This window comes from Amblyraja radiata, chromosome 1 (assembly GCF_010909765.2).
Source record: "Amblyraja radiata isolate CabotCenter1 chromosome 1, sAmbRad1.1.pri, whole genome shotgun sequence".
Classification (NCBI taxonomy): Eukaryota; Metazoa; Chordata; class Chondrichthyes; order Rajiformes; family Rajidae; genus Amblyraja; species Amblyraja radiata.
In genome coordinates, this window is record NC_045956.1 from 138,661,654 (window position 1) to 138,678,518 (window position 16,865).

The window sequence follows — 16,865 nt, forward strand, 5'->3', positions numbered from 1 at the left end:
CGGGCCTCTCTCCCACTCCCCCAGGCCTCTCTCCCCCCCCCCCCCCCCTCCTCTCTCCCCTCTCCTCTACCCCCCCTCCTCTCCCCCCCTTCCTCTCCCCCCTCCTCCTCTCCCCCCCTCCTCCTCTCCCCCCCTCCTCCTCTCCCCCCCTCCTCCTCTCTCCCCTCTCCCCCTCTCTCCCACCCACCTCCTCTCTCCCCCCTCCTCCTCTCTCCCCCCCTCCTCCTCTCCCCCTCCTCTTCTCCCCCCCTCCTGCTCTCTCACACCCTCCTCCTCTACCCCCTCCGGTTCTCTCCCCCTCCTCCTCTCTCCCCCCTCATCTCTCTCCCCCTCCTCCTCTCCCCCCTCCTCCTCTCCCCCCCCCCCTCCTCTCCCCCCCCTCCTCTCCCCCCCCTCCTCTCCCCCCCCTCCTCTCCCCCCCCTCCTCTCCCCCCCCTCCTCTCCCCCCCCCTCCTCTCCCCCCTCCTCCTCTCCCCCCTCCTCCCCTCCCCCCCCTCTCCCTCCCCCCCTCCTTTCTACCCCCCTCCTCTCTCCCCCCTCCTCTCTCCCCCCTCCTGTCTCCCCCCCTCCTCTCTCCCCCCTCCTCTCTCCCCCCCTACCCCCACCCTGCCCAGCAATAGCGCGTGGAGAGGACGGGATCCAACGTGTCCCACTTGGTCTAATTTATTTATTTATATATATATATATATATATATATATATATATATATATATTGTGTGTGTGTGTGTGTGTGTGTGTGTGTGTGTGTGTGTGTGTGTGTGTGTGTGTGTGTGTGTGTGTGTGTGTGCATGCATCAAACAAGGCTAGAATAGGGGTTATTGGTTATAGGGGTTATTAGTTACAGGAAGAGGTTGGAAAGACTTGGATTGTTTTCTTTGCAATGATAGGTGCGAGAGGCAAAGTTTAAAGCTGAGTTCTGGGGCAAGTTTTTTCCACAGAGGGTGGTGAATGTCTGCAACCTGCTGCCAGGATTGGTGGTTGACACAGATGCAATAGTGGTATTTAAGAGCCTTTTGGTTAGGCATATAGATATACATGAAGTGAAGGGATATAGATCATGTACAGGTCGGTAAAAGTTGGTCTTGGCATCATTTTCAACATAGACATGTGGGCCTGAGGCCCTATTACTGTGCTATAAATACATTTTATGTTAAAAATCAGGTTCAATATCTAAATGGTAGCAAAAATGTGTTGAAATGTGTTAATAGCTATATTGACAATAGGCATTAGACAAATTTACAAACCACAGATCGATTATCCCAGAATTTAACTTTGAGGTAATATGCCCTTGAAATTCAATAGTTAACTAAACCAGCTGCAAGAATCCTCTGAGGCTAAATAATCATCCAAGCTAAGCTGAACCCTTCAGCTAAACAATTCCTCAAATGAAAATTATATTAAGGATTTGGCAGTAAAACCTCATACCCAAAAGTCGAAATCAAGAAAACTAGTTTTAGTGATTTTCTATCCTCATTCCAATGTTGACATTTTACCTTTTTTTCATTTGTTAGCATTAAAAATCCACGTATCCTCAATGACCAAAAGCGTTTTGGATGAGTTTGGAAGTTTTAAACTTGAGCTACGCGGGGACGTTGAAATGAAGGTAAATTTATATGCAATTTATGTTTAGCACAACTCTCATAATCACAGCCATGGATGATATGGATGGAAGTTAAATCATGTTTTAAACCATGAAAGATGGAAGCTGACAATACCTTTCGAGATTGTCGGTGGAATGATGGTGGTGATGAATATAGGCATGGTCAAAACTAAGAAGAGGTGCAATCCTCAAGTATTTTCTTATTAATTAAAGGGAGAACAATATCATTACTTTATATTGTGATTTCCATTACCCTTTCAGAATGTCCCACAGGTTATTAAATATTTTTGAAACACCATTAATAAATATTTCCATTTTAGCATTAAAATTAATGTTTGCCCTGTAAACAAAAAAATGGGTAACTTGAGAGCCCGTGGGCCACTTTCACAAAAAATAATACAAAAGATTTTAATAATGGAAGAAAAATCCCTCCGTATTCTTTTAAGTTTCATTGGTGGGAGTTTTCCCTTTCCCACATGGGCAGTAAATCATTGGAATAAATTGCGTGCCCATCATTTCTATTCAATTTATATAACGAATGGAAATTTTGCTTATGTTATCAATAAATTACCTGATCCTTTGATTTGTTATCCAAGCATCAGAGATCAATATCATAATAAGAAGTTGCATATGTTCCAGGGCAGTGCAATGGCAAAATGGTAGAGTCGTTACATTGCAGCACCATGTACCTAGATTCAATCTTGACCAAGGGTGTTATTTATTGTGGAGTTTGCATGTTCTCCCTGAGATGGCGTGGGTTTCTTTCAGGCCCTCGGGTTTCCTCTCACATCCCAAAGATGTATGGGTTTATATGTTTATAGGTTAGTGGGTTCTGTAAATTGCATCTAGTATATAGGGAGTGGATGCAAAAGTGGGATAACACATAACATGTGTGATATAGGATCGATGTTCGTCAAGGATTTGGTGGGCAAAGTTGGTAGATACTGTATCTTTCAATCAATTCAATCAAACTCTCTGGTATGCTTCTTCAATGAAGAATCCAGGCATTCAACAGTAAACTCAACATTCCAAAATAAACGCAAAACTAATTTAAACAGTTGTCTGATTATTTTCCCACTGTTCCAGTAAACAAATGATGGAGAGTAGCTACCTAATTCTCACTCTGTGGCTTTGCATATTTGCATGCAAGGCCATTTTTATGATCAACTGAAATCCTATTCTCATGCGTAGATTTGTAATCTCGCACCAGTTGTCATCTTCAGGCTAAAAGGTGATTAAAATAGAAACCAAGATGGGTTTTCACAGCAAACACCCTAATTATCATTCCGTTTTTTCTATTTGACTAAGTTTGGAGTGTGCTGGAAAATAGACAATCAGCATTCTGTTGAAATAAATTTGGTGGAAAGTCTGTTGACTAATGCTCTTGAATCTTGCTTAACTTGCACTTATATTTGCTTGTCAGGGATACAGATTATGATAAATTTTGCAAAGTTCAATATTAGAAACCCATAATTATAGTCATAACGTCATACAGCTTGGGAACAGACCTTTTGGCCCAGCATTTCCATGCCACCCAAGGTGTCCCATCTACACTAGTTCCACCAGCCCACGTTTGGTCCATATCTTTCTAAACCTTTCTTAAGCATGTACTAGTCATTGATAATGTTATTGCTCATAGTGCAGCCAAACCAGTTGTTCTCAAAGTAACCACTGCCAGACATTGTAATATTGCATTTGAAAACAGTGATGCTAATATTTTTATGGCCAAATCCTCCTCCTGGCCCCCTCAAACAAATTGTTTCTGCTGATACTGATTGCTCAATTAAGCCTTTGCATGTAGAAGAACTGGTAAACGTCCAACTGCATTTCCAATTGGCCAGTTGCCTTCCAGCATGTGTGTTCATTGGCAGCTTGGCAAACATGACAGAAATAGGATGAATCATGTCAATGCTTCACTCCTCTGGCTTGTGGTGATCAGGTGATTTCTACATTTGGTCACTGCCAGTTAAACTACAATTTGCTCCCAAGATTTTTCCAGTTGTGTTTGTGACAAAAACAGTAAAGGGCCTGTCCCACTATACGAGTTTACCCAAGAGCTCTCCCGAGTTTAAAAAAAAATCAAACTCGTGGTAAGTACGCAGAATGTACGTAGCGGGTACGTCGGAGCTCGGGACGTCTCTTAGCAGCTCGTAACGCTAACGGCAGGTACTCGTAAAATGCGGTAAGCTCGTGAAGTTTTTTCAACATGTTGAAAAATGTCCACGAGAGCCCCGAGTACCTACGAGCGGCTATTACCGTAATTCTCCGAGTTCGAATCGGGGAAACTCAGGAGAACTCTTGAATTACCTTCTACAGTGGGACAGGCCCTTAAAAGTGCAATTTTCTGAAACCTACTGGAAAATTGGGTATTTCTAACTAGAGCTTTGCCATATTTATCCTAATAGATGTCATTCGTTAAGCCTTTTTCAGTGCAACTGCAAGTTAAGAAAGTTCCAAATCCTTTAGTCAACAAGCTTTCCTGATGGTCAGGTTGGAGGGAGTTCCCCCTGCCATGGGTACCATGTAATCCCGTGCTACCTACTCCATGGTCGGATAGTCAGCGAGTAAACTGTCTCCCCCAGCTGGTTTGCCAGATGAGGAGGGGGCTGTGTATCCTCAGCAGGACCAAAAACAAGACCTGTCAAAGGCGGATGAGCTTCTAGTGAGCCAACGGCCATCCACACTTCAGTAGAAGTTGCGATCACTGTCGTACATAGTATTGTAAGGAATGATGATAAAGCACACACACCAGAATCCTATACTTCCAGCGGCAGAAGTCCGCAGGAATTAGAGGACAGAGATGTGTGGTGCGTCCGTCACCATTGCCGTTGGAAACCAGCACCACTGCGTCGCTAAGGTTTTCAACGATGATGAATGAATGAATGATGAATTTCCACCAGTAAGTTTGCCAAATCAGATCAGGTGAATGATACCCAAATACCACCTAGTTAGATTGCTCTCAAATACTCTAATACAAATATATATGCATATACATATATTTAAGCATGTAATTGTGCAAGAACTACTTGACAATGAGTCAGTCATTGCTCTAAGAAAAAAAATAATAAGAATGGTTCTGACCATTATTTTAACAGAGGGTACAATATTTGTTTAGGCACCAAGGCATGGAAATGAAATAATAGCTAATAATGTTTTTTATTGAACTGTGATAGTTATACAAGTTTACATACAGTACTGCAGCATGTCCTTTGGAAAAATATGCCAATCATCTAGACGTTCTCCCTTTAGACACCCACTCATACAATTCTGATGCAGGTCAATAATGTTGAATTATGCTCGATAATAGATAATAATGTTCAGAAATCAAAATCCTGGTCCATTTCCCCTTGTCTGGTCCTCTTGAGACCAACTGTATCAATTCTAACACCATTCTGAAATCGAATTAGTCAACCGAAGCTGATATGACCTTCATAGTTCGGTCAATCATTTCTTAAACAGAGAATTCATGGGGGACCATCTCCAGCTTAGTTTTTGTAAAGGTACATACACTTTTTTTGTCACAGAATCTGCTCATCATAGCTACTTCAGTTTTATTCCATTCGCTTTTCAAATTTCAAGACTGTATATCTTATTTTAAATTCTGTGCTCAGTTTCACTAAATAGTTTGTTCAAATTTAGTCTTCAATGCCTCTCACATTTTAAAGTTCTATGATCTTGCCAGTTCTAAATTTTCCTTTGTAAAGAAATTAAATTCACTCACAACTCTCCACAGGGTAGAGTTGCTTCAACTCGAATCTGCACATAAATGGTTCACTCTTAAAGAACTGACAAAAGGAAAGCAAATTGAACGTGAATCACAATTTAATTCAGCGTCTTCTGTGGCAATGACTGAAGCACTACCAGCGACATGAAAATTGTGGGCTGGATTATGTCTGAGGAAAGTCAAAATTATAGGAGCTGGGATTCTGAAGGAGTGAAAAAAACATGTTCCTTCAAATTGTAATAGCACAAATTTAAAATCTATTAATGTCAGTACTATTTTGGCACATGGGCTGCAGTCGAATTGAGCAATGCTTGTTGAGTGATCAATTTAGTTGACTGCATAGGAAATTCAGCCAAATGCCTTCAATCTGAAGCAAGCATGTTTACAATCAAATCATTTGGAAAACTCAACTAAACAAAAAAATCATATAATTGCCAGATTTAAAAAAATAATTAATTCCACTCCCGAGAAATTGACTATTTAGCCATTTTGCTTGAAGGGCATCATGTGCGTGTTATTGATATGAACCTCTAAGATCCTAAGGGATCCTTCAGTTCACTGGTGTAATAAAGAATTGATTCTGTTCCCATTTTCCATTTTGCCTTTTCATATAAACAGCAAACTCAAAATTGATGCAGCCAATTATGTTTTTCCCTGTTTATCCTTTTTGAAATACATTATATAAATGTGGAATAGTTCAGGTTCAGACATTTCCCTATTCATGATAGTCAAATGCTTTCAAATAAGCCACCAAAGGCAAAATGCCAAAAATAGTAGCCCAAAATAAGTATTACTATAAAGAAACAAAATAAGGAAATCTCACAAGTGTTCTCATGAACCATTTTACATTCCAGTTATAGCTACAGCTCATTAATTTAAAGGAACAAAACATTTGCCCCTTTGCCATCCCAAAACAGTGCCATATAATTTCAACAATGTGGGTATTCAACAGCATTAGATGTACAGTAGCTGGAATCAGATTCATGGAAGAATGCCATTTGGCTGATCAAGTGGGTGCCAGTTCTCTGCAAGAGCAACTATTTAATCCCAATCCTTTCTTGGAGTCCAGTACTTTCCATTTTCTCCCTTCACTCGCTCTGGCATCAATACAAATCTGCAGATAAATGCATCCCAGTGAAGGACACAAAGTTCTGGAGTAATGCAGCAGTTCAGACAGCGTCTCTGGAGAAAATGGAAAGCTTACGTTTCGGGTTGAGACCCTTCTTCAGGCTGATTATAGTGGGGGAGAAGAAGATTATTAGAGACAGTACAATCCATGGCAAGTAATAGGCAGATGCAGATTAACGGGGGGGGGGGGCACAGTTAATTAGGCTGAAACTAATTAGTTTCAGAATTGTTAACCACAACATTCCAGGGATTGGTGTAAAATGTCATTTGATTTTCTGAAATCCATCAGGAGAAAATATAATTTTTACTTAATGTAGCATGTTTGGGCATCCAGTCTCCAAAGAGTCGAACCTTTAATTGTCCATGAATTAATTAGATTAGTTACAAATGAGTAATAATTGCTGATATTGCCACTGATATCTATATATTGTGAAAGAGTAAGAGAAATGACACCCAGAGAACATTCCTGCAAATTGAAGCAAAAGATCAAATCTAAAACATGTGTGTCTGATTTAGTGCCTTAATCCATCATGCACCTTAGAAAATCATTTTCATAATCAATATAAATATTGCCAAATATTTAAAGTATTATTAATGATTTTAGCCAGCATGTGTAACATTTGCTTTGTCTTTGACAGGGTAAAGGCAAATTGAGGACCTACTGGCTGCTTGGTGAACAGAAGGATATTTCCGATATCTAATATGATGTTCGATGTGAAATCGCTTGTACACTATTATACTGCAGAACAGTGATTGTTCAAGCTGTAGTTTATTTGTTACATAAACAAATTTTGGCTATGTTAATTTCTGGAAGATCTTAGAAGATATCAGTAGCCTAGAATTATCCTGGGTATGATTCATACCTGAACAAAGCTGCAAAATAAGTAATTTTTATTAAGAACATTTTTCTTCTTAGCTTTTCAATAAACCCTTATTTTTTTGTGCTTTCTATATTAAGATTTATATAATGTGTTTGAGAATTTTTTTAAATATAAGGGGTAAAAATCTGACCTTGTTCACTCGTGTTAAATGAGTCCAAAAGTTTTCACTGTTAATTGTACCCCTTTCATGACATATTAGTCCCATTGACTGTGATGGAACCAAATACTAGGATGTGATGATACCTGGTGTTTGGTTTTCTCACACCCATTTAACACTTTCAACCAAAGGTAAATTCCTACCATAATATTTTCCCAATATAAGCTGTACATACTGTGTATCTAAGATATTGCTAAATATTTTGTTCAAATAAACCAGATAAAATTGGATTGACTGGCATTTCAGTTAATACTTGGGAACGTAAGAGTTGCGTGTATAATATTCTGAATTAAAAGTTGAGATAGTTTCAAGAAGATAAGAGTTTTAGGGTGAAATTAAGAATGCAAGACAGTAGAACTAGGAGAAGGCTACAGTACCTAGCCCCAAGACAGGCCCATGATTCAATCTGATTGTGGCTGATCTGCCCTGAGCCTCAACTCTGTTTAAGAAGGAACTGCAGATGCTGGTTTAAACCAAAGATAGACACAAAAAGCTAGAGTATCTCAGTGGATCTGTTTCCTTGCCAGTTCCACAGCCCTCAATAAGCTGATCTAGCAAAGACTTATCTACCTCCTCTTTAAACACCTTAAATGATTCAACCTCCAGAACCCTCTGTTACAGAGTATTACAGAGATTCACCACCCTGTAAAAAAATCACTCCTTTGCACCTCAGTTTACAATGACATCCTTCTTATTTTGTAATTATGTCCCTGTTTGAAATCCTCCACTCATGGAAAAATATCAATATCTATCCTATCATGCCCCTGTGACTTTTATGTGGTTCAATAGGACCAGCCTTAATTCTCTCAGTTCCAAAGAATGTAGATGTAACTTTTTTAGCCACTCCTCATAAGACATTGGCTCTTCCCAGAAATGAGTCTGCTGACTCTCTTCTGGACTGCTTCCAATGCGAGTATATTCTTTCTTAAAATTGTGGAACAATAGTGGTGGCCCAATGGCAGAGGGGCAACACAATGGTGTAGCGGTTGAGCTGCTGCCTTATAGTGTCAGAGACCTGACTTCCATCCTGACTACTGATGTCTGTATGGAGTTTGTGCATTCTCCCAGTGACTGTGTTGGTATTCATTGAGTGCTCTGGTTTCCTCCAACATTCCAAAGACGTACAGACGTACAGAGGCTTTGGTAAAACTGTACATTGTCCCTAGTATGTAGGATAGTGTTAGTGTATGAGGGTCGTTGGTTGGCATAGACTTGTTTGGCTAAAAGGACTGTTTCTGCGCTGTATCTCTAAAGTTTAAAGTCTTAATACTCAGTACAACAGGTGCAGCCGCACCAACATGCTGTATAATTGTAACAATACTTTTCTTCTTAAGCTCCAACCCTTTATGAATAAAGACCAATGTGCCATTTGTCTTAACTACTTGCTGTACCTGTCTGCTAACATTTAGTGTTTCATGCATAAGAACACCTAGATCCTTCTGTACTCCACTCATTTGTAGTCTCTCCTAATTTAGATAGTCTCCCATTTAATTCCTTCTACCGAAGTGTATGACCTCAAGCTTTCCTATATTAAACTCCATTTGTAAAGACTTTGCCCATTCACTCAACCTATCTATATTCTGTTTCAGAATCTCAATAGTCTCATTGTAGCATGCCCTCCAATCTACTTTCACCTCATCAATAAACTTGGATACTGTGAACTCTACCTCTTTCCAAATCATATGGAAAGTAACTAATTGAGGGTTAAGACCTGATCCATAGCACTCCATATGTTTCCAGTCTGAAAAAATTTGTTCAGTATGATAATCTACCCTCAATCTATGTTTACCCATCGATGAAATCTTATCCAGTGTACCATGTTTTTTATGTGGCACCTTACTAAATGCCTTCTGAAAATCCAAGTGTAACATGTATATATATATTCCCTTATATAGACCTGACTTTCCTCAAATAACTCCAGAATATTTATCAAACATGATTTTCCCTTCTTTGGGAAGCATGTTGACTAAAGGTAGTTCCCCCTCTGCCATATTTTCCTAAATTTCAACTAGCATCTTGCTGAAATTATTTACTGGCCTATTGTTTTCTGCTTTTTGTCTTTCTCCCTTCTTAAATAAAGAGGTCATGTTTGCAATTTCCTAAACTGGCAGTATCTTCCCAACTATGAGTTTTGATCATGTAGCCAATGGTTCTGTTCTGCAGCCACTTCCTTTAAGACCCTTGGATGCTGGTCAATAGATCCCATTAACTTTTAATCTCATTAGGTTTTCCATCGATTCATCCAAATAAGAATTGTTACATCTCATTTTCTTCTATTTGAAATTGACTTTTTGCCATGTCCTTATCTGGAAGACAAATGCTAAGTTTTGGTTCAAGTTATCTGACATTTGTTGAAACCAGCATGGATTTGGTATTGATCTCAACCCCAATATTTCTAAATATTCCCTCCATTTTTTACTAATTTTAACATTGCTTCAAATTATATCCCCGATCCAATATTCTATGTGTTGCTGAGAGATTACTTGTTAAATATTGCTTGTTCTGGGCCCTGACAATCTATTAGAATAATTGCGATGCCAAGTGTGATTGCCACTGATTAAATAAGCAAATAATCTTCAATTGTCCAATTTACTACAATATTCAATGGTTCTATGGTGCTTTATTTATCTTCATGGTGTGAAAATTAAAAATAAACGTTTTAATTAATAAGAAAACATCCTTAAGGATAGAGAGGGATATGGATCAGTTGGAACATTGGCAGAGTGGTGGCAGATGAAATTAAATCATCTGTGATTTAAGTACATACAGTACCAGGGAACTGGGTTTGATCTTGGCTATGGGTGCTTGTCTCTATGGAGCCTGTACATTCTCCCCGTGACCTGTATGAGTTTTCCTCCTACACTCCAAAGACGTACAGGTTTGTCGATTAATTAGTTTGGTATAAATGTAAAGATTGTCCCTAGTCAAGGATAGTGTTAATGCGCAGGGATCGGTGGTCGGTGTGGACTCAATGGGCCAAAAGGCCTGTTTCCGTGCTGTATATACAGATATATACAGTACACAGCAGGGAAGTTACAAGTGTTGTTTTAACATTGGACAAGGAACAGTATAGCACAGGAATGGGCCCTTCAGCCCACAATGTTTGTGCCGAACATGATGCCAAGTTAAACTGATCTCATCTACCTGTACATGATCTTATGTACCATCTACCTCATTGGAGACCCTCAGACTATCTTTGATCAGAATTTACTGGAGTTTATCTTTCCTTTATCCTTATCTGCTCACCGTGGGTGGCTTGTTTATTATCATGTATGGTCTTTCTGCTGACAAAGTGGGCAAAAAAAGAGCTTTTCACTCTACCTCAGTCCACATGACAAAAAACTAAACTAAACTAATGATCCATATCCATCTATTCCCTGTGCTTCATGTGCCTCTTAAACTTCACTATCATATCTTCCTCCACCACACCCCTGGCAATGCGTTCCAGGCCCTCACTATTCTCTATGTAAATAAACTTGCCCCACACGTCTCCATTAAACTTTCCCCCTCTCACTTTATAGCTATGCCCTCTAGATGAACAGAGGAAATTTGGGATGTAACTTCATAGGAATCTGAAAATGGCAACATAGGTGGATAGGATAGGGAAGGTGTTTAGCTTGCATGCCTTCAGAGGCAGGGGTATTGAGCAAAGGGGTTGGGATTACCAAAATAGGTTTAACAATGAGAGTTTAACAATAAACTGGAAGTTGAAACCATGGTATGACAATGACATTTTTTTCAACTGCACTATTTCTTAATCTGCATTGTATCTTCTGTGCCTAACTTCTCAAACTACGTGTTAATATTCACAGCGACTGTTTAGACTCCATTGAATTTAAGTTTCTTTTAATGCAAGAGCTCAGAGCTCATTGAATGGCATTTTCCAAATCACAGCTAAAATGAGAACTATAATGAAGCACACATCCCAAGATGCTAAAAAGAGTTAATAAGTTCATGTTGTAGGAGCAGAATTGGGCCATTTGGCCCATCGATTCTACTCCACTATTCAATCATGGCTCATCTATGTTTCCCTCTCAATCTTATTCTCCTGTCTTCTCCCCATAAGCCCTGGCACCTGTATTGTACTTTGGTACACATGACAATCAACTAATAAACTAAACTAATCAAGAATCTATCAATGTCTACCTTAAAAATATCCATTACTTGCCTCCACTGCCTTCTATGGCAATGAATTCCAGAGATTCAACACCCTAGTAAAATAATTCCTCCTCGTTTCCTTTCTAAAGGTGCGTCCTTTTATTATGACCTTATGGCCTCTGGTCCTAAACCATCCCACTAGTGAAAAACTTCTCTACATCCACTCTATCCAGGCCTTTCACTATTTGATAAGTTTCATTGAGGTGTCCCCTCATCCTTATAAACTCCAGCAAGTACAGGCCCAGTGTCATCAAACGCCCGTCAAATGTTAATGTTGCAGGTCAAATGCAGCACATGGGATTAATAGAGATCGGTCCCCATTGTCCAGCATGGACGTGGTGGGCCAAATGGCCTGTTTTCATGAAGTGTGAACATATGGTAACATGAATTGTCATTCTGGGGCAATAGCAGTACTTCTGTAGACTACCCTGAAACTAGGTAACCACATCTTTGATCACATATCTGCCATGCTGCTATTATCCTTGTTGTTGCCCTTTGATTGCCCAACTTCATTTGCTAATGCCCAAGGTGAAGTGGTGCAGTCTGAAGCTGAGCTTTCGAACACTTGAAAGTGGTGCAGTGTTAGAGTTGCTGCCTTATGAGCCTGTCCCACTTAGGCGATTTTTTAGGTGTCTACAGATGACTAGGATGTCGCCTGTATGGTCTCCTCAGTCGCCCAAAGAGTCGTACCTTTTTTCTGGTCATCGCTGGAATTTGAAATGTTCAAAACTTTTCGGCGACAGTCGACGCCCGTGGGCTTGACGTCAATGATCGTAGCCTGAGGTAGGCGCTGTTGCCAGGATGACATAGGTTGTCGCCAGGATGACGTAGGTTGTCGCCGGTGCTGACTTGGTGAATTCCATTGGCAACTACCTACGTCAACCAGTGACAGGTACCGGCGACTGAATTGTCTTAAGTTGTCTTCAGTTGTCGCCGACAGGGTCGTACCATGCCATAGCTTGTCACGGGTGGATGCAGGTTGTCGTAGATGTGGTCCTAATGGGTCGTCAGTTGTCGTTAGCTTGACATCGACTAGGTGATAGGTTGTTGTAGACACTGTCGTAGACATTGTTGTAGGGGGGTCCAGTAGCCAGTTTTTAGGTGTCTTACTACGACAATGACAGGGGCTGGTTGTCACCGAAAAAATCACCTAAGTGGGATAGGCCCATTACAGTGCTTACAGCGCCAGAACCCCTAGTTCGATCCCGACTTTGGTTGCTATCTGTATGGAGTTTGTATGTTCTCCCCATGACCACCTGGGTTTCCTCACTCCAAAGATGTACATTTGTTAATTGGCTTGGTATAAGTGTCAATTGTCCCTAGTATTTGCAGGGTAATGTTAATGCGCAGACATCGCTGGTCGGGGCGGACTCGGTGGACCAAAAGGCCTCTTTCTCTAAACTATACTAAACTTGGACTGTACAAGTTTAGAAGGATATAACCCGAGTAACAGACACTACAGGATTGAAGGTTACAACCAAGTGGTTCAAATTCTAGAAGGGTTTGATAGTCTCCGCTAGTGTCAAACTTGATGGAATGTCTTAGAATCCATCTACATGATCTGCCTTGTGCCTCTGTACATCCCTTTGTAGCTGGATCTTTGACCTCCTCATTGACAGACCTCAATCACTGGGAATCTATAACATCTCCTCACTGACCATCAAAACGGATGCAACTCAAGGCTGCATGCTCTGCTACCTGCTCTAATCTCTTTACACCTGTGACTGTGGTAAGCACAGCTTCAATGTTGGCAATAATGATGTGTTAGCGTGTAGGAGAGAGAATGAGCACATGTTTGAGTAGTACTGCAATTACAACATCGTGCTCTATCGCACCAAGGCACTAATCTCTGACTTCGGAAAGGGGAAATTGGGGGACCATGCACCTGATTTCATTGGTAGGTCAGCGATGGAGAGAATTAGCAGCTTCATATTCCTGGGTATTAACATTGCTATATTTAGTATTTTTATTTATTTTACATTATTTATCATATTTAACATTAACATCAATAATGTGCTGTGGGCACAGCACAAAGATGTACTCATGAAGAAGGGATGGCAGCGTCTCTACTGTCTTAGAAGTTTAAAGCTGATTTCGCCATTTATAACAAACCTCTACACCTGTACTGTAGAAAATAACACAGAAGAATGCAAGAGGTTGCAGAGAGTAGTGGACTCTCCTGGTCCAAATGAGCCCTGCCCTCCGCACCATCAAAAATATCTACATGAGGCCCTGCCTCAAGAAGGCGACATCTATTGTCAAGGATTTCTCCCCACCCCCACATCCATCTGGGCCGAGACCGCTTCACGCTGCTAACATCAGGCAGGAGGCACAGGAGCCCGAAGGCCCATATTAAGTTCAGGAATAGTTACTTTTTTTCAACCATTAATTTCTCAAACCAATCTACACAATACCAATTTATCTAGACAATGGAACGCTACAGCCAACTTTACGCACAACTCCGGACTTTTTTTAAATGATGTTTTTGCATTCATGTCTTACACAGTCTTCCTTTTGGAAATTGTATACGTAACTTGTATGACTTGTTTTTGTGTATTCATTTGATTCTATAAGTTTTCACTTGTTCTTAAGTTTTCAAGAGGAAGTTAGATTTGGCTCTTAGGGCTAAAGGAATCAAGGGATATGGGGAAAAAGCAGGAACTGATTGTGATGGTCAGCCATGATCATATTGAATGGCAGTAGTGGCTCGAAGGGCCAAATGGCCTAATCCTGCTATTTTTTTCTATGTTTCTATTCTATGTACCTGTGTTGTTTCTGTAAACTAGATTTTCATTGTAGCTGATGACCAACATTTACCAATGATATACCAATGAATAGATAATGTTAACAATTATTTTTTTACCTGAACTTCTTTTCAATTCAGTTCAATTCAGTTCATAACAGTTTCAAACAGATAATCATCACATTCAAGTGACTTTTCTTTTTGACCTATTTTAAAATATGCAAATTTTTTAGCAACAATTGGAAAATATTCTTATTTCATCACTTGCTACAATTGGAGTAAATGACTATAGAAACATAGAAACATAGAAATTAGGTGCAGGAGTAGGCCATTCGGCCGTTCGAGCCTGCACCGCCATTCAATATGATCATGGCTGATCATCCAACTCAGTATCCTGTACCTGCCTTCTCTCCATACCCCCTGATCCCTTTAGCCACAAGGGCCACATCTAACTCCCTCTTAAATATAGCCAATGAACTGGCCTCGACTACCTCTGTGGCAGAGAGTTCCAGAGATTCACCACTCTCTGTGTGAAAAAAGTTCTTCTCATCTCGGTTTTAAAGGATTTCCCCCTTATCCTTAAGCTGTGACCCCTTATCCTGGACTTCCCCAACATCGGGAGCAATCTTCCTGCATCTAGCCTGTCCAACCCCTTAAGAATTTTATAAGTTTCTATAAGATCCCCTCTCAATCTCCTAAATTCTAAAGAGTATAAACCAAGTCTATTCAGTCTTTCTTCATAAGACAGTCCTGACATCCCAGGAATCAGTCTGGTGAACCTTCTCTGCACTCCCTCTATGGCAATAATGTCCTTCCTCAGATTTGGAGACCAAACCTGTACGCAATACTCCAGGTGTGGTCTCACCAAGACCCTGTACAACTGCAGTAGAACTTCCCTGCTCCTATACTCAAATCCTTTTGCTATGAAAGCTAACATACCATTCGCTTTCTTCACTGCCTGCTGCACCTGCATGCCTACTTTCAATGACTGGTGTACCATGACACCCAGGTCTCGCTGCATCTCCCCTTTTCCTAGTCGGCCACCATTTAGATAATAGTCTGCTTTCCTGTTTTTGCCACCAAAATGGATAACCTCACATTTATCCACATTATACTGCATCTGCCAAACATTTGCCCACTCACCCAGCCTATCCAAGTCACCTTGCAGTCTCCTAGCATCCTCCTCACAGCTAACACTGCCCCCCAGCTTAGTGTCATCCGCAAACTTGGAGATATTGCCTTCAATTCCCTCATCCAGATCATTAATATATATTGTAAATAGCTGGGGTCCCAGCACTGAGCCTTGCGGTACCCCACTAGTCACTGCCTGCCATTGTGAAAAGGAGTTCAAAAGGGAACTGCAGATGCTGGAATATCGAAGGTACACAAAATTGCTGGAGGAACTCAGCGGGTGCAGCAGCATCTATGGAGCGAAGGAAATAGGCGACGTTTCGGGCCGAAACCCTTCTTCAGGCCCGTTTACTCCTACTCTTTGCTTCCTGTTTGCCAGCCAGTTCTCTATCCACATCAATACTGAACCCCCAATGCCGTGTGCTTTAAATTTGTATACTAATCTCTTATGTGGGACCTTGTCGAAAGCCTTCTGGAAGTCCAGATACACCACATCCACTGGTTCTCCCCTATCCACGCTACTAGTTACATCCTCGAAAAATTCTATAAGATTCGTCAGACATGATTTACCTCTTGTAAATCCATGCTGACTTTGTCCAATGATTTCACCACTTTCCAAATGTGCTGATATCCCATCTTTAATAACTGACTCTAGTAGTTTCCCCACTACCGATGTTAGACTAACTGGTCTGTAATTCCCCGTTTTCTCTCTCCCTCCCTTCTTAAAAAGTGGGGTTACGTTTGCTACCCGCCAATCCTCAGGAACTACTCCAGAATCTAAAGAGTTTTGAAAGATTATTACTAATGGCCAAATTGTGTGCCTTCCACCACAGTGATGAATGCTGTGGTGGATGTTTGTGTTACAGTTTTATTGTGGTTGTATGTTCTTTATTATTGTATCGCTGCAGACAACCCAAATTTCCACCAGCCTGGCTGTGTGGCAATAAATTATATCTAATCTAATCTAATGCATCCACTATTTCTGGAGCTACTTCCTTAAGTACTCTGGGATGCAGCCTATCTGGCCCTGGGGATTTATCGGCCTTTAATCCATTCAATTTACCCAACACCACTTCCCGGCTAACCTGGATTTCACTCAATTCCTCCAACTCCTTTGACCCGCGGTCCCCTTCTATTTCCGGCAGATTATTTATGTCTTCCTTAGTGAAGACGGAACCAAAGTAGTTATTCAATTGGTCCGCCATATCCTTGTTCCCCATGATCAACTCACCTGTTTCTGACTGCAAGGGACCTACATTTGTTTTAACTAATCTCTTTCTTTTCACATATCTTCTCTTTCTTTTCACATATCAGCCATGATCACATTGAATGGCGGTGCTGGC

The 16,865-nt window shown here is 40.8% G+C and overlaps 1 protein-coding gene across 2 annotated transcripts in view; it reads left to right on the forward strand.

Annotated features, from left to right (window-relative positions):
- Positions 1 to 7,720, forward strand: part of npr2 (natriuretic peptide receptor 2) — a 173,620-nt gene extending 165,900 nt beyond the window's left edge. For both annotated transcript variants that reach the window (XM_033031408.1, XM_033031400.1), the window contains 2 exons: positions 1,512 to 1,603; positions 7,091 to 7,720. In XM_033031408.1, the coding sequence (XP_032887299.1) occupies positions 1,512 to 1,603; positions 7,091 to 7,153 (155 nt within the window). In that variant the 3' untranslated portion in view covers positions 7,154 to 7,720. The remainder of the gene's footprint in view (positions 1 to 1,511; positions 1,604 to 7,090) is intronic.
- Positions 7,721 to 16,865: the final 9,145 nt, after the last annotated feature.